The sequence below is a fragment of the Symphalangus syndactylus genome, chromosome 5 (genome assembly GCF_028878055.3).
Source record: "Symphalangus syndactylus isolate Jambi chromosome 5, NHGRI_mSymSyn1-v2.1_pri, whole genome shotgun sequence".
In the NCBI taxonomy this organism is placed as follows: domain Eukaryota; kingdom Metazoa; phylum Chordata; class Mammalia; order Primates; family Hylobatidae; genus Symphalangus; species Symphalangus syndactylus.
The window spans coordinates 22,126,138-22,148,521 of record NC_072427.2 but is presented as its reverse complement, the minus strand read 5'-3'; the positions used below and the strand labels follow the sequence as shown (position 1 = coordinate 22,148,521).

The 22,384-nt window shown below is 43.4% G+C and overlaps 1 protein-coding gene across 6 annotated transcripts in view; it reads left to right on the top strand.

Moving 5' to 3' along the window:
• The window catches only part of HOMER2 (homer scaffold protein 2), a 136,801-nt gene that overhangs the window by 109,832 nt on the left and 4,585 nt on the right, over nucleotides 1–22,384 (top strand). For 4 of the 6 annotated variants that reach the window (XM_063638615.1, XM_063638616.1, XM_055277400.2 and 1 more), the window contains exons 4-6: nucleotides 11,742–11,834; nucleotides 16,758–16,897; nucleotides 21,164–21,320. In XM_063638615.1, coding sequence (XP_063494685.1) covers nucleotides 11,742–11,834; nucleotides 16,758–16,897; nucleotides 21,164–21,320 — 390 coding nt within the window. The remainder of the gene's footprint in view (nucleotides 1–11,741; nucleotides 11,835–16,757; nucleotides 16,898–21,163; nucleotides 21,321–22,384) is intronic. The other 2 variants (XM_055277402.2, XM_055277401.2) reach the window with 1 other exon arrangement.

The window sequence follows — 22,384 nt, the reverse complement described above, 5'->3', positions numbered from 1 at the left end:
TTAAAAATACCGACGCACAAATATTGGCAAAACTGGGGTGAACAGAAGAGGAAGAAGAGATTCTGGGGTGATGAGGGATGGAGGGTGGTGAGGCCGTTTTCTGAAACGGGGAAGAGGAACAAGAACAGGTGCTGTGAGGAGCAGAGAGAATTTGTTTAAAGCAGAAGCAAATGTGATGGTGACTTGTTGAAAGAATAATTAGCTGGAACCTCTGTCTGAGGGGGTAATGAGGGTGTACATCTTTCCCTCCTGAAGTGTGGTGCTTGGTGACGAAGGGTGTGTTGGGAACTCCCTTCCCCTCAGCCGAGTGGCTCCTTCCCACACCTGCCTCATATGCAGGCAAATAGGCTTGGGTGCTTCTGTCCAAGACGTGGTCCCTGGCAGGCCCGTCCTGGTCATGTGCTCCTGATCCTTCCCAGGGCTGGAAGTTCTTCCCGGAACCCAAGGATGGTTTGAGAGAATCACTCACAGCTGCCTGGAACAATTTCTTCAATCTTTAAAGGAACCCAAACAGCTAGGTGGAAAGGGGGAAGGTTTCTATGAAAAGAATCGACAGCAGGGAGAACTCGCCATGAAAACCAGAACACATTGTCCAAGTTAAATGCTCTGTGCCTCTCTGAGAACTGAAGAGACCTTGAGCTGTGCCAGCTTCCAGGGATGGCCACCTCTAATTTTTCCCAGACAGAAGAAAATGTCCTATCATTAAGGAGGAGTGTACCATCCTCCCAAGCCACTCAGCCTCTGGTGCAGTGCTGGAGTTCTGCTCTGTGCCCACAACCTCCATCGTCACAAAGACTTGTCAAAGAAGCCCTCAGATAACCCCTTTGTCCAAATGTTTCAAATCAACTTCTTCCCCTGCTCTGAAGGAAATGATTAACCACACACTGATAAATTATCATGAAGTGAGTCTGGCCATCTCAACAAGTGACAGCTAGCACAGAGGAACTTGGCCTCGAGGGCTCCCAAGGCATGTGCTGAGGGGACAGCCAGGCTGAGTATTCCTGACTTCCCAGAACAGCCACCCACAGCCCTGTAGGGGAATGGTAATCAAGCACTATAACTAGGCTAGAGAAAGGAACACTAGTGTGGACACTTTCATCTAAGAACACTATACATACTTCCCTCTCTACCCCCCAGAAAGAAAATAGATGCCTTGGTCTTAACTGCTCCATTATAAGGACTATTTCCCAACCACAGTCCAAAAAGTATTATTACAGGGCAATTTCCTGCTCTTTAGATAGGCTGTCCAAAAATAGTAGAAGCTGTGTTTTCTCAGAAGTAAACTGGGACTCGTCTGTCCACCCACTGCAGAGGACATAAAACCCCAGCCTACTGAAGGAAATTGAAAAGGGACTTGCATATGCTGATAAGAGAAGAGCTTACGAAAGGAGACAGAAGGAGAAACAAATGTAAGAAGGAGCCAGTGGTTAAAGTTTAGTTTCTTTCTGGCATTTGACCTCAAGTTGTCACTGTTCTAAGTTTGGTTCCATCTTATTCGTTACAGACAGAAGGAAACACATTCTGCCCTTAAGGGGGAGCGACCTAGGATGGCGTTGCCAGTGCACTGTGGTTGATCTGGCCAAACGCCGATACATGCATGGCATTTGCTTTTGACCCATTTCAGTGATTTCATGTATAATTCAAATCTGTCCCCATATAGTCACTTTATTCACTCAGTATCGTTGTAAGAACATTGTTTTATCTCCTCCCTTTCTGGGTCCTGATTTAACAGCTAATTTTTAAAATGGAGGATATTAATAATTATTTTGACATGTTTTAGGTAGAATGCTTTTGGCTGCAAGTAACAGGTAACCTCATCACAGTGCTTAAATACATGGGATAATTTCTTCTCACGTGAAGGAGAAGTCCGGAGGCAGGTGGTTGCTGGTACAGTGGCTCCATGATGTTGGGTCTGATGATCTGCATGGATTTCATTTTTCTTTTTTCTTTTATTGGCCTTTCCTTTGTGGTGATAACATGGCTTCTCAAGCTCTACCCATCACACCTGCATTCTTGGCGAGAGGGAGGAGGAAGAGGCTGGTACCACAGCAACCCCCCCTCCCCCCGCCCCCGCCTGGTAGACTTCTTGGGCCCCGTTATCAATGCTGGGTCCCTAGCCCATTCCGCTACCCCACCAAAAACCAGGGAAACGGATTTCCATGATTGGCTTAGACTAGCTTTCATTCTCTAGCATCTAGGAAATTTCCTGCTCTAGAAAAACTTGAGATTCTGTTAAGCTACCGGGAAAGAAACAGATTTTGAATAAACAAATAGTAGTGTTTGCCTCAGGTCTTCAATGGCTAAGGCCAAAAGAGCCACAAATGAAATCAAACAGTAATGGTTTCATTTTCTATTATAATAATGATTTTGTTTAAAATTATTACCACAATTTTCATAAGTACCAAAAAATGACCTTAATGAAGATGTGAGAATTTTGCAATACATTTTAACAACCTTTGCAATTTGAATATCCTTTGATCCATGGATTTCATTGACAAGAATCTATTCGAAGGAAACAATTGTAACTGAGTATAAGGATATCAGTACAAAGATTGCAGTGTCATTTATAACAGAAAAAAAATTTAAAAGCCCTAACATCCAGTAGTAGGAAATTGGTTAAACTGCAGTGTATCCTTCAGGGTAATATGTAGCGATCAAGATGTGTAATAGAGGCTGGGCATGATGGCTCATGCCTGTAATCTGAGCATTTTGGGAGGCCCAGGTGGGTGGATCACCTGAGGTCAGGAGTTCGAGACCAGCCTGGCCAACATTGTGAAACCCTGTCTCCACTAAAAATACAAAAATTAGCCAGGTGTGGTGGCAGGCACCTGTAATCCCAGCTACTCGGGAGGCTGCAACAGGATAATCACTTGAACCCGGGAGGCAGAGGTTGCAATGAGCAAGATCATGCCACTACACTCCAGCCTGGGAGACAGAATGAGACTCTGTCTCAAAAAAAAAAAAAAAAAAAGATGTTTAGTAGAAGATCATATAATTGCATGGAAGTATTAATATCATATTGTTTATTTCAAAAGGGGCCATAAAATGAGATATATAATCTATTTTAAAAGAAATGTAGGTGATGAATGCATATATACAGACAGAAAAATATCAGAAGATTATGTGGTTTGTTCTTATCTTGGATGATGGTGTTGCAGGGCAGGGGAGCTCATAAATTGGGGCTCCAACTGGGAAGGTTCTTGGCTTTGCCCAGGAGGGAATTGTGGGGTGAGTTGGTGGTAGAAGAAAACAGCTTTATTGAGGTGGCAGGGTTATAGCTCTGTGGCTGCTCCTGCAGAGCAGGGCTACCCTGTACGCAGTGTGTCGAGAGGAGCAGCTATGGGGCAGTTCTGTGGTCGCACTTATACCTACTTTTAATTACGTGCAAATGAAGGGGCAGGTTATTCAGACATTTCCAAAAAAAGTGTGGTAACTTCTAGGTCATTGCCAGGGAATGAGTAAACTGTCATGGCTCTGGTGAGCCCATTAACCAGTCTTCCGTCTGGTCCAGAGTTGAGTCCTGCCTCCTACCTCAATGGGACTGTAGGTCTAAATATATATATATAGTTGGGCACAGTGGCTCATGCCTGTAATCCTAGCACTTTGGGAGGCCGAGACAGGCGAATCACCTGAGGTCAGGAGTTTGAGACTAGCCTGGCCAACATGGTGAAGCCCCATCTCTACTAAAAATACAAAATTAGCTGGGCATGGTGGCACATGCCTGTAATTCCAGCTACTCAGTAGGAGGCTGAGGCAGGAGAATCACCTGAGCCCAGGACGTGGATGTTGCAGTGAGCCAAGATTGTACCACTGTACTCCAGCATGGGCGATAGAGCAAGATTCAGTCTGAAAAGGAAAAAAAAAAATACATATATATATATATATATATATATATATATATATATATATATATCATATATATTATAAATAAGTTATATATATAACTTATGTAACTTAAAAGTTTAAAAATATATATTTTTCCAGATCATCTCCCTCCTCTCACCCTCTACTCTCCAATAGGCCTCTGTGTGTGTTGTTTCTCTCTATATGTCCATGTGTTCTCATCATTTAGCTTCTACTTATAAGTGACAAACGGGATCTAATTAACCTAAAGAGCTTCTGTACAGCAAAAGAGACTATCAAAAGAATAAACAGACAACCTACAGAATGGGAGAACATTTTTGCAAACTGTGCATCTGGCAAAGGTCTAATATCCAGCATCCATAAGGAACTTAAGTTTACAACAACAATAATTTAAAAAACCATTAAAAAGTGAGCAAAGGCCGTGAACAGACACTTTTCAAAAGAAGACATACATGCAGCCAACAATCATATGAAAAAAATATTTTTTTCTAAATTGTATTTTCCAAATTTACAAGCATATATATATATTTTTTAAGACTAAGGGGGAAATATTAGAAAATGCAAGACTTGGAGGGAGGCGATTTTTCACCAAAGGACAATTACTAGGCGGCTCTCATGACTGGCACTTTTCTTCTGCTAGTTGGAGGCTTTGAGAGGAAGTTTCTCTCTGTCATTCTCCTAGGGCCCACTGGGTTGTTTCCAGTGTTCCATATTTGTAGACAATGCTGGAATTAAACATCTTGGTATTGAGGGCCTTTTTCCCCCCATATTCTCAATTACTTTTGCAGAATAGTTTCCTGGAAGCAGTATCACTGGGTCAGTAGGTATGAATGTTTTTTTTTCACTAACAAGACATATTTCCAGATAGTTTCTCAGTGGGGCTGCACAATACACAACACTACCAGAAATATCTTGCCAGCACAGGGAATCTAATTGTCTTTAGGGCTTGCTCATTTCACAGGCAAACAATGGTACCTCATTATTTTGATTTACATTTCCAACAAGGCTGAATGGTGTTTTCTATAAGTTGTTATTGCACTTTTTATTCCTGCATTTTGCCATTTATCTACTGGGCTTTTCATACTTTTCAGTTTGTACAAACTCTTGCCATACTAAAGAAAATAGCCCTTTTTCTGTTGGTACTAGCTTAGCTATAGATATTTTCCCAAGGCTGTTGTTTCCCTTCTTGTTTAGTTTTTTTTTCCTTTTATATTCAAAAGCTTTAAATTATTATGTAGTGAAGTCTGTCACTTTTGTGGGTTTTAAGAAATTTCTTCCAACTTTGGAAAATTATCCACCCACCTCTCAAGCAGAAGCTTGATACATGCTCAGTTCTGTTTGCATCCAGAATTTTTTTTTCTTCAGAAGCATCCTGATTTTTTGAAGTCTGATTTTCTTTTTCTTGCCCCTTTAACTCATCAGTAATTTATCATGCTACAGGTTTGTGGGATTTAAATTCATTTCCCTCAATCTACCAAAGTTATCTCAGTTATATGTTGAATAATCTTCCTCATTAATTTCTGTTTCCCCCTTAGTCATAAGCTAATTTTTTATATAAAAGGTGAGGCCCATTTCTCACCTGTTTATTCTGTTCCATCATGCATCTACTAATACCACACCTTTAAAAATGATTATTTATTTAAAATGTATCTGATAGGGTATATTAGTCCATTTTCACACAGCTGATGAAGATATACTCAAGACTGGGCAATTTACAAAAGAAACAGGCTTATTGGACTTACAGTTCCACGTGGCTGGGAAGGCCTCACAATCATGGTGGAAGGTGAAAAGCATGTCTCACATGACAGATGAGAGAAGAGAGCTTATGTGGGGAAACTCGTTTTTAAAACCATCAGATCTCCTGAGACTTACTCACTATCATATGAACAGCACAGGAGAGACCTGCCCTGATGATTCGGTTACCTCCCACCAGGTTCTTCCCATGACATGTGGGAATTGTGGGAGTTACAATTCAAGATGAGATTTGGGTGGGGACACAGAGCCAAACCATATCTTTCCATCCCCTCCCAAATCTCATGTCATCACATTTCAAAACCAGTCATGGCTTCCCAACAGTCTTCCAAGGTCTTAACTCATTTCAGCATTAACTCAAAAGTCCACAGTCTAGTCTCATCTGAGACAAGGCAAGTCCCTTCTGCCTATGAACCAGTAAAATAAAAAATAAAGTTACTTCCTAAGTACAATGGGGGTAGAGGCATTGGGTAAATACACCTATTCCAAATGGGAGAAATTGACCAAAACAAAGGGGCTACAGGCCCCATGCAAGTCCAAAATCCAGCAGGGCAGTCAAATCTTAAAGTTCCAAATGATCTCCTTTTATTCCATGTCTCACATCTACGTCACACTGATGCAAGAGGTGGGCTCCCATGGTCTTGGGCAGCTCTGCCTCTGTGGCTTTGCAGGGTGCAGCCTCCCTCCTGGCTGCTTTCATGGGCTGGCATTGAATGTCTGTGGCTTTATCCAGGCACACGGTGCAAACTGTTGGTTGATCTACCATTCTGGGGTCTGGAAGACGGTGGCCCTCTTCTCACAGCTCCACTAGACAGTGCCCCAGTGGGGACTCTGGAGGGCTTCGACCCCACATGTCCCTTCTGCACTGCCCTAGCAGAGTTTTCCATGAGAGCCCCACCCCTGGAGCAAACTTCTGCATGGACATCCGGACATTTCCATACATCCTCTGAAATCTAGGCAGAGGTTCCCAAACCTCAATTCTTTTTTTTTTTTTTTTTTTTTTTTTACTTTTAAAATCTTTATTTTTTTTTTTTTTATTATACTTTAGGGTTTTAGGGTACATGTGCACAATGTGCAGGTTTGTTACATATGTATCCCATGTGCCATGTTGATTTCCTGCACCCATTAATTCGTCATTTAGCATTAGGTGTATCTCCTAATGCTGTCCCTCCCCCCTCCCCCCACCCCACAACAGTCCCCGGAGCGTGATGTTCCCCTTCCTGTGTCCGTGAGTTCTCATTGTTCAATTCCCACCTATGAGTGAGAACATGCGGTGTTTGGTTTTTTGTCCTTGCGATAGTTTACTGAGAATGATGTTTTCCAGTTTCATCCATGTCCCTACAAAGGACGCGAACTCATCATTTTTTATGGCTGCATAGTATTCCATGGTGTATATGTGCCACATTTTCTTAATCCAGTCTATCGTTGTTGGACATTTGGGTTGGTTCCAACTCTTTGCTATTGTGAATAGTGCCGCAATAAACATACGTGTGCATGTGTCTTTATAGCAGCATGATTTATAGTCCTTTGGATATATACCCAGTAATGGGATGGCTGGGTCAAATGGTATTTCTAGTTCGAGATCCCTGAGGAATCGCCACACTGACTTCCACAATGGTTGAACTAGTTTACAGTCCCACCAACAGTGTAAAAGTGTTCCTATTTCTCCACATCCTCTCCAGCACCTGTTGTTTCCTGATTTTTTAATGATGGCCATTCTAACTGGTGTGAGATGGTATCTCACTGTGGTTTTGATTTGCATTTCTCTGATGGCCAGTGATGAGGAGCATTTCTTCATGTGTTTTTTGGCTGCATAAATGTCTTCTTTTGAGAAGTGTCTGTTCATGTCCTCTGCCCACTTTTTGATGGGGTTGTTTGTTTTTTTCTTGTAAATTTGTTTGAGTTCATTGTAGATTCTGGATATTAGCCCTTTGTCAGATGAGTAGGTGGCAAAAATTTTCTCCCATTGTGTAGGTTGCCTGTTCACTCTGATGATAGTTTCTTTTGCTGTGCAGAAGCTCTTTAGTTTAATGAGATCCCATTTGTCGATTTTGGCTTTTGTTGCCATTGCTTTTGGTGTTTTAGACATGAAGTCCTTGCCCACGCCTATGTCCTGAATGGTATTGCCTAGGTTTTCTTGTAGGATTTTAATGGTTTTAGGTCTAACATATAAGTCTTTAATCCATCTTGAATTAATTTTTGTATAAGGTGTAAGGAAGGGATCCAGTTGCAGCTTTCTACATATGGCTAGCCAGTTTTCCCAGCACCATTTATTAAATAGGGAATCCTTTCCCCATTTCTTGTTTTTGTCAGGTTTGTCAAAGATCAGATAGTTGTAGCTATGCGGCATCATTTCTGAGGGCTCTGTTCTGTTCCATTGATCTATGTCTCTGTTGTGGTACCAGTACCATGCTGTTTTGGTTACTGTAGCCTTGTAGTAGAGTTTAAAGTCAGGTAGCGTGATGCCTCCAGCTTTGTTCTTTTGGCTTAGGATTGACTTGGCGATGCGGGCTCTTTTTTGGTTCCATATGAACTTTAAAGTAGTTTTTTCCAATTCTGTGAAGAAAGTCATTGGTAGCTTGATGGGGATGGCATTGAATCTATAAATTACCTTGGGCAGTATGGCCATTTTCATGATATTGATTCTTCCAACCCATGAGCATGGAATGTTCTTCCATTTGTTTGTATCCTCTTTTATTTCATTGAGCAGTGGTTTGTAGTTCTCCTTGAAGAGGTCCTTCACATCCCTTGTAAGTTGGATTCCTAGGTATTTTATTCTCTTTGAAGCAATTGTGAATGGGAGTTCACTCATGATTTGGCTCTCTCTTTGTCTGTGATTGGTGTACAAGAATGCTTGTGATTTTTGTACATTGATTTTGTATCCTGAGACTTTGCTGAAGTTGCTAATCAGCTTAAGGAGATTTTGGGCTGAGACAATGGGGTTTTCTAGATATACAATCACGTCATCTGCAAACAGGGACAATTTGACTTCCTCTTTTCCTAATTGAATACCCTTTATTTCCTTCTCCTGCCTGATTGCTCTGGCCAGAACTTCCAGCACTATGTTGAATAGGAGCGGTGAGAGAGGGCATCCCTGTCTTGTGCCAGTTTTCAGAGGGAATGCTTCCAGTTTTTGCCCATTCAGTATGATATTGGCTGTGGGTTTGTCATAGATAGCTCTTATTATTTTGAGATACGTCCCATCAATACCTAATTTATTGAGAGTTTTTAGCATGAAGGGTTGTTGAATTTTGTCAAAGGCCTTTTCTGCATCTATTCAGATAATCATGGAACCAAAAAAGAGCCCGCATCGCCAAGTCAATCCTAAGCCAAAAGAACAAAGCTGGAGGCATCACCCTACCTGACTTCAAACTATACTACAATGCTACAGTAACCAAAACAGCATGGTACTGGTACCACAACAGAGACATAGATCAATGGAACAGAACAGAGCCCTCAGAAATGATGCCGCATATCTACAACTATCTGATCTTTGACAAACCTGACAAAAGCAAGAAATGGGGAAAGGATTCCCTATTTAATAAATGGTGCTGGGAAAAAGCTTATCTCCACCATGATCAAGTGGGCTTCATCCCTGGGATGCAAGGCTGGTTCAACATATGAAAATCAATAAATGTAATCCAGCATATAAACAGAACCAGACAAAAACCACATAATTACCTCAATAGATGCAGAAAAGGCCTTTGACAAAATTCAACAACCCTTCATGCTAAAAACTCTCAATAAATTAGGTATTGATGGGACGTATCTCAAAATAATAAGAGCTATCTATGACAAACCCACAGCCAATATCATACTGAATGGGCAAAAACTGGAAGCATTCCCTCTGAAAACTGGCACAAGACAGGGATGCCCTCTCTCACCGCTACTATTCAACATAGTGCTGGAAGTTCTGGCCAGAGCAATCAGGCAGGAGAAGGAAATAAAGGGTATTCAATTAGGAAAAGAGGAAGTCAAATTGTCCCTGTTTGCAGATGACATGATTGTATATCTAGAAAACCCCATTGTCTCAGCCCAAAATCTCCTTAAGCTGATTAGCAACTTCAGCAAAGTCTCAGGATACAAAATTAATGTACAAAAATCACAAGCATTCTTGTACACCAATAACAGACAAACAGAGAGCCAAATCATGAGTGAACTCCCATTCACAATTGCTTCAAAGAGAATAAAATACCTAGGAATCCAACTTACAAGGGATGTGAAGGACCAAACCTCAATTCTTGACTTCTGCGTATCTGCAGGCCCAACACCATGTGGAAGCTGCCAAGGCTTTGGGCTTGCACCCTTTGAAGCCATGGCCCGAGCTGTCCCTTGGCCCCTCCTAGTCACAGTTGGAGGAGCTGGGATGCAGATCACCAAGTCTGTAGACTGCACACAGCATGGGGATCCTGCCAAAGCTTGGGGACACAGCTAAACCATATCATACGGCTTATCCTATCTCATTATATTTTAAGCTTACTGTCTGAAATTTTCTTTTTGATTCTCACGTGTTTGAATGTAAACAAAATCAGGCTGGGCGCGGTGGCTCACGCTTGTAATCCCAGCACTTTGGGAGGCCGAGGCGGGCGGATCACGAGGTCAGGAGATCGAGACCACGGTGAAACCCCGTCTCTACTAAAAATACAAAAAATTAGCCGGGCGTGGTGGCGGGCACCTGTAGTCACAGCTACTCGGAGAGGCTGAGGCAGGGGAATGGCGTGAACCCGGGAGGCGGAGCTTGCAGTGAGCCGAGATTGCGCCACTGCACTCCAGCCTGGGTGACAGAGCAAGACTCCGTCTCAAAAAAATAAAATAAATAAAATAAAATAAAATAACAAAATCTTTTTGTTAGGTAGACTTGGAGCTCCTTTGAAGACAGGAACCAAGTCTTTTACATGATTTTTTTTCCTAAAGTGAACAGGGCTGTGCAAGCCTAGAACTTGTTTATTCACTGAACAAACTTATTTGTACTGTCCCTGCTTTCTGCCAGGTGTGGGAGGAGGGTGCAAAGAGGAAAGATGTGGACCCTGCCACAAAGGAGTTCATGATAATGATGTTTTTCCTTAAGAGGTCCCCAAAAAGAAAAGATGAGGGAGGCTTTGTTCATCCCTGCTGGACCTCGTGTTTTAAGCAACAGGTAATGTGATTTTCCTCTGCCAGCATTGCAATAGTTAAATATGAAGCCTCCCCAGCTGTGGCTTTATTGACAGGGTCTGCAACACAGGCCAGAACAGAAAGACTGCCTTTACTGCTTACCCTAGCATGCTAGGTTCACCTACATCTGTTATCTGGCAAGGTTTCCTAAAGTAGACCACTGTTGTCAGCATTGTGAAGATACTCAGAGGATAGCCTGTGCTGAGAAGTGAGTTCTCAATAAAACCTGCAGAATTGTTGGTAGCCTTGCAACTTGATAGTTTTTGTTTGTTTTGTCTGCAACTATATTTAGCTCTTACTTTGTAATACATACCAGCATTATCACAGGCTATTCTCTGTTCAAACGATGAATTTTCTAATTAAAATTGGCCACCTTGTCAGTGACGATAAGCTAGTGAGTGATATGATTGTCCCAGGACTTGAAGAATTGTTTTATTATGGAACTATTAAGATATTAATAAAAAGTAGAGGGCATAGTATAACGAACATCCATATACACATCACCTAGATTTAACAGTTGTTAACATTTTACCACATTTCTTCATCTCTTTTATTGTTTTTGAAGTACTTTAAACTGTAAGCATCAAGACATTTCACTCCTAAATACTTAGTATTCATCAAAAAAAAATGACACTAAGAGGTTTTGGATCTTTTCGGTATGGATTATGAAGTTTTCCGTGGATTTCTTTTGTGGTATAGCCAAATTTCATTTGCTATTTTTGTATTAGTTTGTTTTTAATACATCATCATCAAACTAGCTTCAGTAGCTTAGATATGGGTTCAGAACTGACCTTGCCCAGTGCTGTTTACTGGAATATACATCCTTATATTCATTTAATAGCAAATAAAATTCTTCTGGATTTATACAGAATGTATGGGCCTAAAATGGATGCAAAATAAATAAAGGTGGGTTCTGAATACCAGCATGAGTGAGGTTAATAAAAGCCTTAATAACTATTCTTCATGTTCAGTTTGCAGAGAAATTCCAGGAGGTGAAAGAAGCTGCCAAGATAGCCAAAGACAAGACGCAGGAGAAAATCGAGACCTCAAGTAATCATTCCCAAGTAAGACATTTGTCTATGAAGTAAATCCCAGTGGTGTTGGTGATAGGGACTCTTTGTTCCTTGTCACTTCTGGCCAGAAATAGGGAATTTTGACAATAGGTCATTTTGAAGGCTTTTTCAACTATTAGCCTGATCACAGTGACATGTTTTTATGAGACTCTTGAATTTTTTAGGATGTGGTACTGTATTTCTGACAGAAAATGGTTGATGAGATTCAAGTTAATGCACATCCTGGCCCCAGAGAGACATTCTGTGGTCACTGTTTAAATGCCAGTGGCGAGGCAGCATGTCTCCTTGCTGTGCTGGGAGGTGAGTTTCTATGTAGGGTACCTTGTGCCCACAAGAGAGAGACTTGATGTCAGACAGCCCTTGGGTTCATCTCCGGTTTTAACAGAGTTCAGGTAGAAGATGTTATTCCAACAGCTCTGTCTTAACAGAGGAGATCTGGCTTGGCCAGGAATTGAATAATCTGTCTAAAGTGTGATGATTGACTGAAAAGGACCTATTTTGACCTGAAATCAACACACCCACTTTCTTGATGTCTAGATTAGTATATGTGGTGGTGGGGGGAGTCTTGACCTAGTGACAGGGTTATATGTAGAAAGCCAGGGAAAGGGAGACTTCAGGAGAGAAGACTTAGGGCCAGCAGTAAGTGTGATGTATTAGCAAGATAGCCAGGAGTCTGCCTGGTGGCGGCTAAGGCGTGCTGTGGGAGGCGTGGGGATGTGCTTGGAGATACTGTGAAGACCTATAATTCTTCATTACTGGGTAATTTATTATTTATTGGCTATTTGTTTAATTATTCTTGAGTAGTTGGTGGACGTTGGAAGTGTGTTGTGCCTGTTGATTTGGATTTCACCTGAAAGGGTCGGCTTGCTTGCAGATGGTAAGGCAGGCAGGGAGGGACTGAGGGCAGAAAGATTGTCGAGGGGGCTATGAAGGAGAGAATAGCTGGGCCAGGGAAGCCCGGGGAGGGGGTTGTAAATGAGGACAGCGTGCAGGAAGAGAACCAGGAGGCCTGGGCATCTTGAGCAGTCAAGATCGATGGTCTAAACTTGACCTCAGCCTCACGGGGCAGTAGCTGCAGCCTCTGGTGCACAAAGAAGCAGTGGAGGGAGGAGGGAAGATGCTGGAGTCCTGGGAAATAGGCCCAGTTATGAAATGGGAGCCAGCAAAGAAGACAGGGAGGGAGAAATTCCAGCATCGCTGAACCCCAGGAGGGAGTATGCCCAATATGTCGGTGCTCAGAGAGGAGGGGAGAGAATGCTGAGAGGGACCTTGGGTTTGTCAGCGCTGTGGCCGACCCTTGGGACAGGAGATTTGGTGTGGCTCAGGATGTTTCACAAAGGCAGAACCTATGTCTGCCTTGAGTTATCTTCCCAATCACTTGTTCTGGCCTCATCATATAAAATATGCCCACATGGACCTATGGAAATGCACGTGAATTCGATTTCAGGTAACAGGAACTTTCCCGAATCTTTCTAAATAATCTTTAATATGATCTAAGTGATACCATTATTTGATTAATCTCTGAGGATCTGTGAAATTCAGCATCTGAAATTGTCCATGGTCTAGAAAGTTTCTAATATACTATCTTTTTCAGAATACCGCATAGTACAGTGATATCTTTGAGTTTAATATCTGAATTTCTCTAGATAAGATTTTGTTTTAATATTTACCCCCTCTCAAAAGTTTGTTTTATTTATTTGAGACGGAGTCTTGCTATGCTGCCCCTGGGCTCGAGTAGTCCTCCTGCCTTGGCCTCCCAGGTAGCTGGGACCACAGGCATAAGCTAAGTATTTTAAACCTTAAAAATACATGTATACCTAATAAGATGTTATTTAATGTGTATGTATTATTTAGGAATGACTTTTTGTTTCTAATCTTTAGCTGTATTTACCCTTCCTGATACTTCCCCAGGTATAGAGGTTATTGTATGTATTTTTTTAAGGCTGGGTACAGTGGCTCACACCTGTAATCTCAGCACTTTGGGAAGCCGAGGCCAGTGGATCACCTGAGCTCATGAGTTCGAGACCAGCCTAGGAATATGGCGAAACCCCATCTCTATTAAAAAAAAAAAAAAAAGAGAAAAACTGTTTTTTTTTTTTTGTTTTTTTTTTTTTTTTTAAGACAGAGACTCAATCTGTTGCCCAGGCTGGAGTGCAGTGGTGCAGTCTCAGCTTGCTGCAACCTCTGCTTACTGCAACCTCTGCCTTCCAAGTTCAAGGGATTCTCCTGCCTCAGCCTCTCTAGCTGGGATTACAAGCATGTGCCACCACAGCCGGCTAATTTTTTTGTATTTTTAGTAGAGATGGGGTTTCACCATGTTGGCCCAGGCTGATCTCAAACTTCTGATGTCAGGTGATCTGCCTGCCTCGGCCTCCCATAGTGCTGGGATTACAGGCGTGAGCCACTGCACCCGGCCCTTGTATGTTTTTTAAAATTAGTAATCACACAACTACTTGGTTTCCTGAATCTCTTAGAGTATGAACACTTTGATTAAGTTTTCAAAATAGTTGGATATTTAAGCAGCCTAAATCCAAAAACGCTTAATGTGGGGCTGTTTTGTGACTATAAATGCAATACATGTTTATTGTATAAAGGAAAAATGTACCATACTATGAAGAAGGAAATAAAAATCATCTACCTTCTCACCACTTGAAGATATTTTGTTAGTGTTTTGGTGTGTATCTTTCTAACATAGTTTTCCAGTATATATTTTATATTATACCTTTTAACTTTATGTCATGATTATTCATTTTCAAAACTGTTTTAATGACCGGACAGCATTCTAGTGTTGGTATCACAGCTTATTCGGTTAACCTATAATTTGGGACATCTATATTTCTAATTTTTCACTAATATAAATAACACTGTGATGAATGTTCTTGCATATCTTTGTGCATTTGGTGGTTTCTGCATAACTTCTTGAAATGGAGATATTGGGTTAAAGGTATGGACGTTCTTAAAGCTTTTGATGCATACCACAAACTTAGCCTGCAGAAATATACTATTCTAACTCCCACCTGCAGTGAATAAGGCTTTTTCTTCCCTCACCCTCATCAGCAAAGCTTTGTTAATTTGACAGATGAAAAGTCTTTCTTTTCTTTTTTCTCTTTTCTTCTTTTTCTTTTGTTTTCTTTTCTTTCTCTCTCTCTCTCTCTTTCTCTCTCATCTTCTATCTTTGAGACAGAGTCTCACTGTCTCACCTAGGCTGGAGTGCAGTGGCGTGATCTCGGCTCACCGCAACCTCTGCCACCCAGGTTCAAGGGATCCTCCTGCCTCAGCTTCCCCATTAGCTGGGATTACAGGTGTCCAATTTTTGTAATTTTAGTAGAGACAGGGTTTCACCATATTGGCCAGGCTAGTCTTGAACTCTTGACCTCAAGTGATCTGCCTATCTTGGCCTCCCAAAGTGCTGGGATTACAGGTGTAAGCCACCACGCTTGGCCTTCATTTTGTATTTCTTTACTAGTGAGATTAAATATTTTTATGTTTATCGATTGTATGCTTTTCTTCTTTTGTAAATATCAATTACCTACCCCCTTTTTAAGTTAAGGTGTTCATCTTTTATGGTATTGATTTTCAAGAGCTTTATTTTTAAACACAAAAAATTTTGAACATATGCAAATCTAGGCATAATTGTATAATGGACCTTCCTGTACCCATAGGTCAGCTTTAACAATTAGAAAATTATAACCAGTTGTTTAATCTATGCACCTACTCATTTTCCACTCCCCCCATATTTTAAAGCGGATGTTTCATTTCATCCATAAATATTTCAGCATGTAGCTGTAAAAGATGAGGACTCTAAGAGCTTGTCAATATAGGAAAGATATCAACATTTTTTTTCTTTTTTTTTCTTTTGAGATAGAGTTTCCCTCTTGTTGCCCAGGCTGGAGTGCAGTGGCACGATCTCAGCTCACTGCAACCTCCGCCTCCCGGGTCCTGCCTCAGTCTCCCGAGTAGCTGTGACTACAGGTGCATGCCACCACACCTGGCTAACTTTTGTAGTTTTAGTAGAGACAGGGTTTCACTATGTTGGCCAGGCTGGTGTCAAACTCCTGGCCTCAGGTGATCTGCCTGCCTCCGCCTCCCAAAGTGCTGGGATTACAGGCATGAGCCACCACACCCAGCCAACATTTTGTTTTTCATATGTACTGCTGCATATATTCCCACCCCCTCCCCACCCCCGGGTTTTTGTTTCATTTGAATTTTGTTCACGGCATTTTTTTTTGAAATTCAGAAATTGAAACTTGGATTTATACACCATTCTCTTCTAGTTTCTTCCTTTGTCCATGTGCTTATTTGAGGCTAAATAAGATCTTTCTAAGGTCTTATCTAGCACCAGATGAGATTTCACCTCTACGTGGTATGACTTACAGAAACACTTGAACATATTCATAACAACACTAAGTAGTGGGGAAGGGAAACATCAGGACCTGGTTCTTGTTTCTTTGATGAATGTGTTCATCTAACTCTCCATAGCCCCAAGATATTTAAGTTGTCTTCTTTTCTAATATGTGCTTTTTCATTCCTTGTTTCTAACAGTCCCTCCTCCCTTGTGGCTTCTGCCCTGTGGTATTTCAGGAGACCAGGTCTCCCAAGTTTGGTAGGTTTCTCCATAAGGCATAAGTAAAAAGGCTCTGAGCACTGGCCCAGGTGTTCCCTTGTCAGTAAAGCACACAGACTTTATGAACTCCACATGGTCTCTTCAGTGCCTTTTTCTTTGTCTTGATAGTCTTTGTTAGGTTTTGTTTTCTTTTTTGTTTATTTAAAAAAAAAAAAAACTTGTTTGTCTTTTGCTGCATTCTGGTTGGATGAGTTGGTTCGTCCACACTCGTAAATAGTTTCTTATTATGCCTAACTTGCTGCCAATGTGGGGACAAGCAATAATGTGTGAAGATAATTCACTTTGGCCAGGAATCTGGGTGTGAAACCCCATCTTCTACTCAGGCATCCAGTGTCAATGGGACGGACGATGAAAAGGCCTCTCACGCCGGTCCAGCCAACACACACCTGAAGTCTGAGAATGACAAGCTGAAGATTGCCTTGACGCAGAGGTAAGGCTGTTTTAAAGTCCAGATCCTATTTTCTCCACCTTCAGCACTTCCCTAGAAGCCTTTCTTGCTGGACAGGGTTTCAGGAAATTGGGAGAGAAAACTTGGACCTGCTTGGAGCATGCACTCTTGTCTCCTGGTGAAAGGAAGGCCAGCTGGCTTCATGGCCCTGCTCTGGCCAACCACATCAGCATCCATTTGTGTGTGTGTGGGAAATAGACAGTGTGTACGTGTGAGAGAGATGGTGAGTATGTAAGTGTGTGGAGAGAGGGCGAATGTGCGTGAGTGTGGTAGTGTCAGAGTGTGTGTGTTAGAGTGTGTGTGACTGAGTGTACACGTGTGGAGAGCGGGTGTGTGTGTGTGTGTGTGTGGATGCACCCCTGTGCTTGTGCTTTGTTTTGTTTTTGAGGAGCCAAATTTATCATTTATTTATCTACAACATTGACTCTTGGCCAGGCATGGTGGCTCCTGCCTGTAATCCCAACACTTTGAGAGGCCAAGGCAGGCGGATCACTTGAGCCTAGGAGTTTGAGACCAGCCTGGGTAACATGATGAAATCCTGTCTCTAGAAAAAATATTTTAAAAACTAGCCAGCTATGTTGGTGTTTACCTGTAGTCCCAGCTACTCTGGAGGCTCAGTTGGGAGGATTGCTTGAGCCTGGGAGGTGGCAGAGGCTGCAGTGAGCTGAGATTGCACCACCACACTCCAGCCTGGATGACAGAGTGAGACTCTTGTCTCAAAAAAAAAAAAAAAGAATTTTGAACATCTGAGAAACACATGTGAAAACATAAACTATTAAAATATGAAATCATACAAAACTCAGTCACCTATATATAAAAAAGTCATGTGGAATATATATTTGAAGAAGGGATCCTTTACAATATGAACTAGAACTATAAACTATATAGAAATAAACTTAAATATACAAGATCTATGTGAAGCAAACTTTAAAATGATTTCAAGGTTTATAAAATAATTGTTTAATAAATAGACATTCTGTTGGGAAGTGGCAAAAAGCCTTGATATTTTAAAAGTATCAGTTTCTCCTAAATTGATCTATAAATGTAACACAATCCCCATAATGATATCAGTAAGATTTTAATTTACTGGATGAGCGGTGCTTATGATTTTGTATCTTGAGAGTGTGGAGCATTCCCCACAGGCTGGGCTGGGCTTCGTGATGTAGGGCAGTGCCATGAGCACACCCAGCGCTTTCTGCTGGCCAGGGGTAGGGGTTCAGCAGGCTTTCCCCAGTCTCCCTCAGACCGAGAAGCCCCCCTCCTCAGAGTTGCCCGTTTAAGATCTGTATTGACCGGGCGTGGTGGTACATGCCTGTAATCCCAATGCTTTGGGAGGCTGAGGTGGGTGGATCACTTGAGGTCAGGAGTTCGAGACCAGCCTGGGCAACATGGTGAAACCCCATCTCTACTAAAAATACAAAAATTAGCCGGGCACAGTGGTACATGCCTGTAATCCCAGCTACTCAGGAGGCTGAGGCAGGAGAATTACTTGAACCCAGGAGGCGGAGGTTGCAGTGAGCCAAGATCACACCACTGCACTCCAGCCTGGTCAACAGAGCAAGACTCCATCTCAAAAAAAAAAAAAAAAAAGCTGTATCATCTTAGAAGCTGTTTTAGCTCAGGCTGCTATAACAAAACACCATGAACTGGGTGGCTTAAACAACAAACCTTTATTTCTCACAGTTCTGGAGGCTAGAAAGTCCAAGATTAAGGCACTGGCAGATTTGGTGTTGGTGAGGGCCTGCTTCCTGGTTCAGAGACCACAGTCTTCTCCCTGTGTCTTCACAGGTGGGGAGAGGAGGTGAGCTCTCTGAGGACTCTTGTAAAGACCTGGATCCCATTCATAAGGATTCCATCCTCACGCCCTCACCTAATCCTAGTCACCTCTCAACACCCGCCGCCCCCCACCCCCAGCCTCCTAAGACCATCACATTAGGGGTAGGGTTTCAACATATGAATTTAGGGAGGTCTCAAGCATGCGGTCCATAAGAGAAGCGTCATTTTGAAATTCCCCCCATTTTACAGATGAGGAAACTGAATTCCAAGTGACAAAGTGACTCCTTGCCCAAGGTCACATGGCTAGTAAACTTTCCATCACCTCAGTCGGCCCGTGTTCCACTCAAGGCTGCACTCACAGTCTCTTCAGGAGCCTACCAGAGGCAGCCTGTTCCCTTCCACAGCTAGAGCTGCCACAGAGTTGGCACCCACCTCTCCAACTCAGCTGTCCCAGCTGTGATCTGACCTAGGAATTCCAGAAAGCACATGTGACCCTCAGATCCAACCACCTGCCTCTGGACTGTGACTCTTTGTCAGGTACTTCAAAGGACAGAACTGTGACCAGTCTCTTTTCTTACTCATCAGGCAATTGTGAGAGCTTTATTTATTTATTTTTTGAGGCAGAGTCTCTGTGACCCCAGCTGTAGTGCAGTGGTATGATCATAGCTTACTACAGCCTTGAACTCCTGGGCACAAGTGATCCCCCTGCCTCAGCCTCCCAAGTAGCTGGGACTACAGGTGCACGCTACCACACCTGGCTGATTTTTATTTTTATTTTTATTTTTGTAGAGATGAGGTCTTTCTATATTGCCCAGGCTGGTCTCAAACTCCCGGGCTTACCAAGTTATCCTCCCTTCTTGGCCTCCCAAAGTGCTGGGATTATAGGTGTGAGCCACCACACCCAACTGAGAGTTATTTTTGGTTGTTTAAGTCACAGTGGGCTGCCTGGGTGAAAATGTTTCACCCCTAAAAATAAATGTTTTCAAATCCGAGTTTAATGAGCAAGTGAGGTACTACAAGAATGGTCAGGAAGCTATTTCCCTAAATTAGTTTAAATTCTCAGTCATCAACTCTAGAATTCACCAGATAAGAACATTTTATTATTTCTTCAGTCAGTGGTGTTTGAAAGTGAAAGTACATATTTTCCAAGTCCTCGAGGTCCTCGAGGTTGTGGGATAAAAGATAACAGATCTATTTGGACACCCCATTGTATTTACTTAAAAAATTAGGGAGAGCCTTTAGAAAGAGCACTCTCAGCCAGGCAGAACCTCCCCATGGGCTTGTCACGTGCAGCTCTGCCCTGTCACCTCCAGTCACATTCAGCGCCACAGATGTGTGGGCTCCCTAGCAAGGACATGAAGGAGGGTCAGAAGAGAACAATGAGGGGAACCTGATTCCAGTTTGGTTTTGTTTTAAACATCCTCCTCGCCAAGCACGTAGAATCAGATGAAACATGAGGCCTTTGTGGTGACAGCAGAGGTGTCCCTCAGATACCTGGTCTCCTCATACCCCAGGGGGGATATGGGCCAGCCAGGGCTCCCTCCAGATCCCCTGTCGTGCCCCCAGGGCACTGATTTCCAGTCACCGTCTCCTGTCTCCAAGCCCCAGGCCCTCAGATCTGGATTCCTTCAAAGGCTCTGAGGAGGCACATGTTACAGTGGGACCATTATTGCCCTGAGCCAAGCTGTTGGCTTCTTGCTTGTTTAAACCCAGCGTCCTGGAGGTGTCCATGGCTTTCATACAGTTCTTGAAGGTCACCCGGTCCACCCATGAAACTCCTTTCAGGAGGGAGCAGGGCAGCCAGTAAGGAGGAGGGGGTGGGCCTTTCCTGCCCTGCAGCCCTCATGCCTAGCTGCTTTGTCTCTTCATTCATGAAGAATTGTGTTTTGTTTTCTTTCTTTTTTTTTCTTTTCTTTTTTTTTTTTTTTTGAGATGGAGTCTCGCTCTGTTGCCAGGCTGGAGTGCAGTGGTGTGATCTCGGCTCACTGCAACCTCCACCTACCGGGTTCAAGCGATTCTCCTGCCTCAGCCTCCTGAGTAGCTGGGACTACAGGCGCCCGCCACCATGCCCAGCTAATTTTTTTGTATTTTTAGTAGAGACAGATTTTCACCATGTTGGCCAGGATGGTCTCGATCTCTTGACCTAGTGAGCCACCCCGCCTCGGCCTCCAAAAGTGTTAGGATTACAGGCGTGAGCCACCGCTTCCGGCCCAAGAATTGTGTTCTCTTCTAAGGTGATTCTTTAAGAAAATAGACCACAGGATGACATGTTCACACCAGAGAGAGGGGCCAGTCCCTCCTGGCCCTGGATCAGGGCAGCCAGACCCACCTGCCAGCTCACTGTGGGGAGAGGGCGTGGACCCCCCCAGGGGTGTGCTGAGGGGTGGCGGAGTCCCCTTCCCCAGGCAGGCGGAGGCGCAGCCAGACGGGACAGCACCCACCCTGTTGTCATCGCCCATCCCCGTCCTGCAGCGCAGCCAACGTGAAGAAATGGGAGATCGAGCTGCAGACCCTTCGGGAGAGCAATGCCCGGCTGACCACAGCGCTGCAGGAGTCGGCAGCCAGTGTGGAGCAGTGGAAGAGGCAGTTCTCCATCTGCCGCGACGAGAACGACCGGCTCCGCAACAAGGTGGGTGCAGTGGGTGCAGTGAGCCCCGAGGCCAGCTGGTGTGGGCAGTGGGAGATGGGGGCACCCACAACCCTTTTTCTCCACCCCCAACTTTGCCCTTATCCCCATGGCCAGAGAAAGACTTGCTGCCTCTCCCATGGGAACGTCCCTCCCCCTCCTTGCCTTTCTTAGTAGGAATTTAACCACGTACATAACTGACTCATTACCTTTTCTGGTTTTATTTTCTTTCTTTTTTTTTTGAGATGGAGTCTCACTCTGTCACCCAGGCTGGAGTGCAGTGGCGCGATCTCAGCTCACTGTAGCCTCCTGTCTCCCAGGTTCAAGTGATTCTCTTGCCTCAGTCTCCCAGGTAGCTGGGATTAGAGGCGCCTGCCTCCATGCCTGGCTAATTTTTGTATTTTTAGTAGAGACAGGGTTTCACCATGTTGGCCAGGCTGGTCTCAAACTCCTGGCCTCAGGTGATCCACCCCCCTCAGCCTCCCAAAGTGCCAGGATTACAGGTGTGAACCACTGCGCCTGGCCAGACTCGTTACCTTTTCTGAACCAAGTTTTATAATTCCTCTTACTGAGGAGAAGACAAACTGGAGGTGTCAGCCCTGTCTCTCGCAGAGTGCCCTGCCTCAGCATTTCTGTGGTTCAGTGACCCTCCGTGGAGGAAGGGGACCCAGAGGGTAGGTGAGAAACAGACTTGGGAGATGGTGAGCTGCGCCTGCTTGGAAGTCCTGCTTCCATTCACATTATTGTTTCTAAACATGTAAATTTGGAGTTGAGAAAAGAATTACGGTGCTTGAGGTGTGAGGAGGGTAGACAGGTGCTGACCTGTTGTACGCCCTCTACTCTCTGACCTTGACATCCTGGCATTTTGATTTGTTTGAAAATGCACCTGTAACCTTCCCTGTCGTTAGTCACACTCTAGTTCATAAGGTGCTTTTGGGGTGGCCAGAGACCCCCCATTGAGGTCTTGAGGTTTCTCTGCTAACCTTGTTTTGATGGTGGTTAATCCTCCCACTGTAAACACATAGGCTTTGGAGTATGCTCCGTCAGTGCAGGGTTTTAGGGGGACA